This window comes from Larimichthys crocea, chromosome XXI, assembly GCF_000972845.2.
Source record: "Larimichthys crocea isolate SSNF chromosome XXI, L_crocea_2.0, whole genome shotgun sequence".
NCBI lineage: Eukaryota > Metazoa > Chordata > Actinopteri > Sciaenidae > Larimichthys > Larimichthys crocea.
In genome coordinates, this window is record NC_040031.1 from 21,358,787 (window position 1) to 21,367,939 (window position 9,153).

A 9,153-nucleotide genomic window follows, 5' to 3' on the forward strand; every position below is an offset into this window, starting at 1 on the left:
CTCTTTTTTTTTTTTTTCGAAAAAAATCGGCAGCGTTGACTTTGACGCACCGTCATGGCCATGCCCTCTGATGAAAAGTTGTGATTTTGATAACTTTTCATTGTCGAGGCCTTGAGAACACACACGCCAAGTTTCAAGCACAGCGGATAAAATTCCTAGGAGAAGTTTGTTCAAATGCGACCCCTGGAAATGACCCCAAAACCCGAAAAGTCCAAATTTGACAAACATTGGACGCCGTACAGTTCACTGTGGCCCGGGGCACCAAGAGACTTTTTTGTGCGTCTGGGCATGTTACATACTCCCTCCAAATTTCGTACACGTGGACGAAATCGTGGCGAGGGGCACCACCAAAAACGCACACCTAGGTGGTGCTGTAGAGCCATATGCGTACGTCCATGTGTGAGACCCCAAAATACATAATTTTACACCTGACATGGGGGTGGGGGGATTTTTGTGAGTTTTTGAGGGGATATGGGCCGTCAAAAATGCGATTTACTTTTAGGAAGATGAAGAAAAGAAAGAAGTGGAAAAAAATAAATAAACATACGAAATTCAATAGGGCCTTGCACCGCGTGCTCGGGCCCTAATAATAAATATTAACTAGGGCTGCAAAGTGGTGGAAAATTTCCAGAAACTTAGGTAAGCTTGAACATTTTGGAAATATTCCAAATTGGAAACTTTCCATGAGTTATGGAAATTTATGGGAATTTCTGGGAATTAACTGGAAATTGTGGGGACTTTAGTAATTTGGGGTAAGCTAGCATTATGATAAAATAGCCTTAAAAATGGCCAGTGAAATTATGCTAGCTATAGCTTATTTAACGTCTTCTTCCATAATATCATCAAAAGTTACTTCACTTTATGTAGTCAAGGGACTCAAAAGTGGCTTCAATAGTCTGTGTGCTCTGAGCTCTAAATTGTGGTCCAGGTACAGCAGAAATCACCTTTGCATGTAGTGGGTGTGGCCTCAATAGACCAAATTTTCATATTTTTCACAACAGTGATTGTCTACATATCTCTAAACTATCTTTAGACTTATTCTGTTTATGCACAAACAGGTCTCTTAACTTAAGTAACACATTAAATCTGCTATAGCAATGGCTTCTCTCACCTTTCCTGCTCTTTCCTGGTCTCCTGCCCGGTATGCCACATGTTTAGCCACTCCACATCCTCCTTTAGCGATAACGGTACTTGTAATTTTATTTGTAGCTTTGGAGACGATGCTTATTGATTTAGAGGCATGGTACCGCACCACCGAACAGTCAGTAGCTGCTATATTTAGCAAGTCCCCTGTAGCCAGTGCAGTACTGCCGAAGGTAGCTTCAGTTAGCCGTCCCCCGTAGAGATAAACGTAGATACAGTAAGACTGTTATTCACATCAGCGGTAATGACACCCGGTTACGCCAATCGGAGGTCACTAAAATTAATGTTTCATCGGTGTGTGAATACGCCAAAACGACGTTCGACTCTACAGTTTTCTCTGGACCCCACCCCAATGTGACCAGTGATGACATGTTTAGCCGCATGTCGTCATTCCACCGCTGGCTTCGAGGTGGTGTCCAGCAAACGATGTGGGCTTCATAGACAATTGGACACCTTTCTGGGGAAAACCTGGTCTGATTGGGAGAGACGGCATCCATCCCACTTTGGATGGAACATATCTTATATCTAGAAATATGGCCAAGTTTATTAGTCGACCAAAACCGTGACAACCCAGAGTTGAGACCAGGAAGCAGACGCTTCTTACACGCTTCTCTGCACCTCCATTAGAGCAGTTGCCCACCCAGTCCTTTAGTATAGAGACTGTGTCTGTCCCCCGTCCACCAACATTATTTAAAGATAAAACAAACAGAAGAGGAGTTCATCGTAATAACTTAATAAAAATTAAATCAACATCTCCAACAGTCCAAAATAAGAAAATTAAATGTGGACTCCTGAATATCAGGTCTTTGTCATCTAAAGCTGTCTTAGTCAATGAATTAATATCTGACTATGATATTAATTTGTTCTGTCTCACTGAAACCTGGCTGCAGGAGGATGAATATGTTAGCTTAAGTGAATCCACTCCTCCCAGTCATTGTAATACTCATATTCCTCGAAGTACTGGTCGAGGTGGTGGAGTTGGAGCCATATTTGACTCAAGTCTATTAATAAATCCTAAACCTAAACTAAATTATAATTCATTTGAAAGCCTTGTTCTTAGCCTCACTCACCCAACATGGAACACATTGCAGCCAATTCTATTTGTTACAGTATATAGAGCTCCTGGTCCTTATTCTGAATTTTTATCTGCATTAGCATCAGGCTTGATCCTTAAAACAGATAAAGTAATTATTGTAGGTGATTTTAACATTCATGTGGACAACCGCAATGATAGTCTTAGTACTGCGTTTATCTCTTTATTAGATTAAATCGGCTTCTGTCAGAGTGTAAATAAACCGACTCATTGTCTGAACCACACTCTTGATCTTGTTCTCTCATATAGCATCAAAATTGATAATTTAATAGTCTTTCCACAGAATCCTCTTCTGTCTGACCATTTTTTAATAACCTTTGAGTTCATATTACTGGATTATAAGCCTTTTTGCAGAAACTCCTACAGCAGATGTTTATCTGATAGTCCTGTAGCCAAATTTAAGGAAGTGATTCCTTCAGCATTGAATTCAATGCCATGTCTTAATGTAACAGAAGACTTGTCTGCTTCCTTTAGCCCCTCACAAATAGATCATCTTGTTGATAGTACTACAGTTTTATTACGACAACTCTAGACTCTATTGCACCTCTGAAAAAGAAGACAATTAAACAAAGAAGGCTAGCACCATGGTATAGCCAGCAGACTCGTAAATTAAAGCAAGAGACACGTAAAACGCAAATGGCGTGCCACTAAAGAAGACTAGAAGAATCTCATCTAGTCTGGCAAGATAATCTCAAAACATACAGGAAGGCTCTCCGTAATGCCAGAGCAGCCTACTACTCTTCTTTAATTGAGGAGAATAAGAACAACCCCAGGTTTCTCTTCAGCACTGTAGCCAGGCTAACAGAGAATCACAGCTCTACTGAACCATCTATTCCTTTAGGTCTAAGTAGCAATGACTTCATGAGCTTCTTTAATGATAAGATTATAACTATTAGAGACAAAATCCATCACGTCTTGCCCTCAACAGGCATTGATCTGCATTCTGATACAGCAAGGTTGGAAACAGCTGTAAAACCTGATATGTATTTAGACTGTTTTTCTCCCATCGACTTTCATCAAATAACTTTAATAATTTCTGCATCTAAGCCGTCAACCTGTCTCCTAGACCCCATCCCAACCAGGCTGCTCAATGATGTTTTACCTCTAGTTAGTCATTCTTTACTGGATATGATTAATCTGTCTTTATTATCAGGACATGTACCACAGTTCTTTAAGGTAGCTGTATTTAAACCTCTTCTTAAAAAGCCCACTCTAGACCCAGAGGTCTTAGCCAACTACAGACCGATATCAAACCTTCCCTTTCTCTCTAAGATATTTGAGAAAGCTATAGCTAATCAGCTGTGTGACTTTCTCCATAACAATAGTCTATTTGAGGATTTCCAGTCAGGATTTAGAGTGCATCATAGCACAGAGACCGCATTAGTCAAAGTTACAAATGACCTCCTAATGGCATCAGACAAAGGACTCATCTCTGTAGTTGTCCTGTTAGATCTTAGTGCCGCATTTGACACCATTGACCATCAAATTCTTTTACAGAGACTGGAACATCAAATTGGCTTCAAAGGAACCGCCCTAAGCTGGTTTAAGTCGTATTTCTTAGATCGATCTCAGTTTGTTCACGTCAATGATGAATCCCCCATGCATACCAAAGTTTGTCATGGAGTCAGTTTTTTTTTTCTATTCAGTTTATATATATATATATATGCTTCCTTTAGGGAACATTATTAGGAATCACTATCAATTTTCATTGTTATGACGACACCCAATTATATTTATCAATCAAGCCTGATGCAACCAATCAGTTAACTAAACTCCAAGCATGCCTTAAGGATATAAAAAGTTGGATGACCTACAATTTTCTGATGTTAAATTCAGGGGCTCACAGGCAGAGCGGGTCGTCCACTAATCAGATGATCGGCGGTTCGATCCCCCGGCTCCCCGGTCTGCATGCCGAAGTCTCCTTGGGCAAGATACTGAACCCCAAGTTGCTCCCGAAATCTGTGCCATCGGTGTATGAATGTGTATGAATGCTTAAATCCTTAAACTGATGAGCAGTTGGCACCTTGCACGGTAGCCAATGCCATCAGTGTGTGAATGGGGTGAATGAGAGCTTTGAGTGGTTGGAAGACTAGAAAGGCGCTATATAAGTACAGTCCATTTACAAAACTGAAGTTCTTTTAATTGGACCCAAACACCTCAGAAACTCTCTTTCTAGAGACTTAGTTACTTTAGATGGGATCACCCTGGCCTCCAGCTCCACCATAAAGAATCTTGGAGTTGTTTTTGATCAGGATTTGTCCTGTAATGTCCACATAAAACAAATTTCGAGGACTGCATTCTTCCACTTATGTAACATCGCCAAAATCAGACGCATCCTGTCTCAAGTGGATGCAGAAAAACTAGTCCATGCGTTTGTTACCTCTAGGCTGGACTACTGTAACACTTTGTTATCAGGCTGCGCCAATAAGTCTCTTAGGACTTTGCAGTTCATTCAGAATGCTGCTGCACGTGTTCTGACAGGAACCAAGATCAGAGATCACATCTCTCCCATTTTGGCTTCCTTGCATTGGCTCCCTATTAAATCTAGAATAGAATTTAAAATTCTTTTCCTTACTTATAAAAGCTCTTCATGGTCAGGCACCATCATATCTAAAAGAGCTCATAGTACCTTACTACCCCTCTAGAACACTGCGCTCTCAGGATGCTGGGTTCCTTGTGGTTCCTATAGTCTCCAAAAGTAGATTGGGAGCCAGAGCTTTTAGCTATCAGGCTCCTCTTCTGTGGAACACACTACCATTCTGGGTTTAGGAGGCAGACACGGTCAACACTTTTAAGAATAGACTTAAGACTTTCCTTTTTGATAAAGCTTATAGTTAGAGCTGGCTCTGATCATCCCTTAGTAGGATTAGACTGCCGGGGGACTTCATCTCTCTCTCCCTCCCTGTTTGTGTTGATTTGTCCTGTACACGTGACATCTATTGCACGTCTGTCCGTCCTGGGAGAGGGATCCCTCCCCTTTTTTGTGGGCAAGTTTTTCCTCACTCGAAACGAGGGTCTAAGGACAGAGGGTGTCACTTCCTGTACAGATTGTAAAGCCCTCTGAGGCAAATGTACTTTGTGACTTTGGGCTATACAAATAAAATCTGATTTGAATTTGATTTGATTTAACAGATGTGACAACTGATGAACAATGTCAATATTACTCATCACTAATGATACAATAGAAGCTCTTTTCCATTTTAGGAAAATAGCTGGGTACAATGACTGGCAGGACTGCACACACACACACAGACTAATGCAGCTCCTCATTAGACCCTCCAGGCAGAGTTTGTGAAAGAGATCCTTAGGAATGTGATAAAGAACATCACAACAAGCTCCATCAAGACCATTTACAACAGCAGCAACTGCAGTGAAACATCTGGGACTGTGTATAAAAGCAACATACTGTATATAAAAACCTGGTCATAGAACACACTCCAGCAAGCGATATTGCATGTCTGAAAGGCCAGGCCTGCCAAGAATAGAGCTATGTCACTACAGACCTACTTTGTGGCCTTAAATCTAAGGGCACTTACAGAACTGGCAGATTAGCCCCTTTACTGGTGAACATAGCTGTACTGTAGCTAACTAATATTCAGTCAATTGGTTCTTCCAGCCTATGCAACTTACTGAAGAATAGCACTTTATTCTATTTTTTTTTTCATTCGGAACATTACTTATTAGAGCAAGTTAACATAGCTGCTTTAATGACACAGGCAGTTTCTTTCATTCGAGTTGCTCGGTGTGGAACTGGGTGTGTGCCGGATTGAAGAGGAGCTGTGTGATAATTAAACGTGTTATGTCTTGCTTCTACCACGCAGAAGAATTATCTCTAAACACAGTATGAAATTCTGTGAGTAGCTTCGGGGAAGACATACTTACAGGGACAGACATTTTGCTAGTGTTGCCACTCTCCTTTAAAGCTACTGGCTTTAAAATGCACGGTGGTCGCACGATGCAAGATTTTCTTCACGTCTCCCAGGTATCAGTCCTCCTTTGTCCATTCCATAGTGAAGTCAGCAAAGACAAACATCCAGCTAGAGGGTTTGGCGAGTTCAAAGTGTGGGTGTTAGCGTGTGAACGCGTTTGCAGCAAAAGCACGGATTTGTGGCAACAGCAGGAGCAGTGCGGCCGCCTGAATGTCCACCAGACCTGGCTGTGTCTCCTCCCTCCGCCGCCCCTCTCCTTTGTCACAAGAGAGAAATCCTTCACGGACTTCTGCAAAAATGCACCAATAAAAGATAAAATATAAATGCTAATAAACGACAAAGATGATTCGGAGGTCAAGCCAAATTCCAGCGTATGTTGGGGGGGCACCGCCTCTCCCTCTGCCGGTGCCGCTGCCTGCTGCCGTCCGTCCTTCCACAGGGATGAACCAGTCCAGCCTTAAAGGGACACTCTCACTACAAAGACCTGGAACTTCTACAATTCAGTAGTTTTGCCCCATTTCCTAAAATTCATCTCTAAAGTTTGTCTTTGTGTTTACGGAAGCCCTAAAAGGCCATACATACATACATTTTTATTCCACCTGTTTTCCCGTGATAACGAGATAATTTTCCTCCGTTTTCCCGTGATCATGAGATAATTTTCCTCCGTTTTCCCGTGATCATGAGATAATTTTCCTCCGTTTTCCCGTGATAACGAGATAATTAATTCGAGATCTCGAGTAAACAAAACGATAGTCTAGTGTATTAAATCAAGTGCGCCCGTATTATAGAATGTATGGCAAATGCATGTAGTCCATGATACGGAGCGAGCAAGCCTATTACGCCACTGTAAAATCCCTTTGATCCATAATTTTTAAAAAGGTTGATACACTTGATCTCAGGACCATCCTGACTGTTTACTCACTCAGTATAAAGCATTGAGCAATTCAGCCTCAAAGTTCATTATTTTGAATTGAAAAAGGCATTATGTGTAATATTTACTCTACTGTAAAATCTCTTTATCCATAATTTCTGATAAAGGTTTGTACACTTGATCTCAGGATCATGCTGACTGTTTACTCACTCAGTATCAAGCATATTTACTGAATCATTTTTGAGCAATTCAGCCTCAAAGTTCGCTCCGTATCATGGACTACATGCATTTGCAATACATTCTGTAATACGGGCGCACTTGATTTAATACACTAAACCAGGGGTGAGCAAACTTTTTGACCCCAAGCGGTATTAAAAGAATATGAAGCAGCCGCGGTACCAGCTAGCGGTGCTGCCAAGGCTAAAACAACACAGTGTGGATGATTGACACCTGTCGACCAATCAGTCAGGAGAATCGATTAGTACCGCCCACATTCACCTTTGACCCACCAATGACGATCCAGAATGAAGTAAACCCAAAGGTAGTATATTGCAGCAAGAGGTCACACTTCACTGTCAAAGCCTCTTTGTCTTTATGTAACAACCAGGAGCTTCGTGACAGATTCAAACTAAAGCAGAGACATAGCAGGAGACATTAGCAGAGACATAGCAGGAGACATTAGCAGCGTTTCTTCGCGCTGGAATAGAACTTTTGACACAAAACAGTGCGCCATCTATTGGGGAAACGCTGTCATTGCAGGGACAACATTAAATGAATGATTGAGGAATGATTTTGATTTTTTTTTAAGTGGATAACTTCGGCGGGCTGTATTGAAAAGCCTAACGGGCCGTAGTTTGCCCATGTCTGCACTAGACTATCATTTTGTTTTCTCGAGATCTCAAATTAATTATCTCGTTATCACGGGAAAACGGAGTGAAAAACAGCACTTTGAGTGGTCTGTAGAGCCTAAGGCACTATATAAACACAAGTCCATTTACTATCAAGAAAACGAATGCTTTCAAATGCTACAATAGCAACAATACCTCAAAACAGTCTTAATGAGACTCAAATCCAGTTCCACTGCACTGTAGTAGCACATATGAGAGACGTACTGATTGGTGAGAAACCACGTCTATTACAGTACCCGCTTCATATTGAAATGATCTGCCTTCTGCCTTTCATGTATAAAATGTGAGACGAAAGGACTGGAGGAACATGGATCAGTTTCTTGATGTACTGTGATGATGCTGCTCAACAGTTAAGACTCCTCCACCTTGACAAGAATAAAATTATGGCAACAAACTCCTACAGACACTATCAAACATGATATGCTGTGTGTTAACACAATAATGTAATGTATGAGGACACGCATTCATGAACATGTGAGGTGTCTGCACATAGATGCATAGTCACATACTAATGCTAATACTATATTGGCACCGCTGTTAGATGTGCTGATGTTTAAGATGTGATGTAGGATATGGTTTCTTTTAACTGGATAGATAAGAGGTCAGGTCATAGGTTAAGGCCCATAGGTGGGGTATCCTGCGAAAGGAATTTCTCTTATCTAGCTGTCCCTCTGATTTGAGTTATTTTTATTGCATGTCTTGGGGTGAGTTATTTTGATTGCATGTTTTGGGGGCATAACCTACCTTATATAAGGGCTTGTCCCGCAAAGATCAGGAGAGTCTCATCATTCGGCCGGGGGCTCTCCAAGTAACGTTTTACTTGCTACGATACTGAACTTATTGTAATAAATTTGTTAAATACAACTAAGACAGTGTCAGCTGAGTTTTTCTTCAAACATCTTTAACTGCATCACCACTGAATATACGACACATGCTAATACATGCTCATGCAAGAAATGTAATACATATTCCTATAAAGGGGTGGAAAATATCAATAACCATGTGTGCCAGTACCTCTAACACGTATCTGCCTAACTTGAACTCCACCTAAACCAGACGAGAAGGGTTAAATCTGTGGCAACTTGATTTGGTTGTACTGTACATCAGTGAAGAGGTTTCCCTTCTCATCCAAGAAAGGTTTAGTTATGACTGACTGGTGGGAAGATCCTGGTATTTAGCTTAGGTGGGTTTGTTGACCAGGCCATAGCT

General features: G+C 41.2%; 1 protein-coding gene across 1 annotated transcript in view; it reads right to left on the bottom strand.

Moving 5' to 3' along the window:
- Positions 1 to 6,721, bottom strand: part of bcar1 (BCAR1 scaffold protein, Cas family member) — a 131,959-nt gene extending 125,238 nt beyond the window's left edge. The window contains exon 1 of the mRNA XM_019270303.2: positions 6,119 to 6,721. Coding sequence (XP_019125848.1) covers positions 6,119 to 6,130 — 12 coding nt within the window. The 5' untranslated portion in view covers positions 6,131 to 6,721. The remainder of the gene's footprint in view (positions 1 to 6,118) is intronic.
- Between the last annotated feature and the right edge of the window lie 2,432 nt (positions 6,722 to 9,153).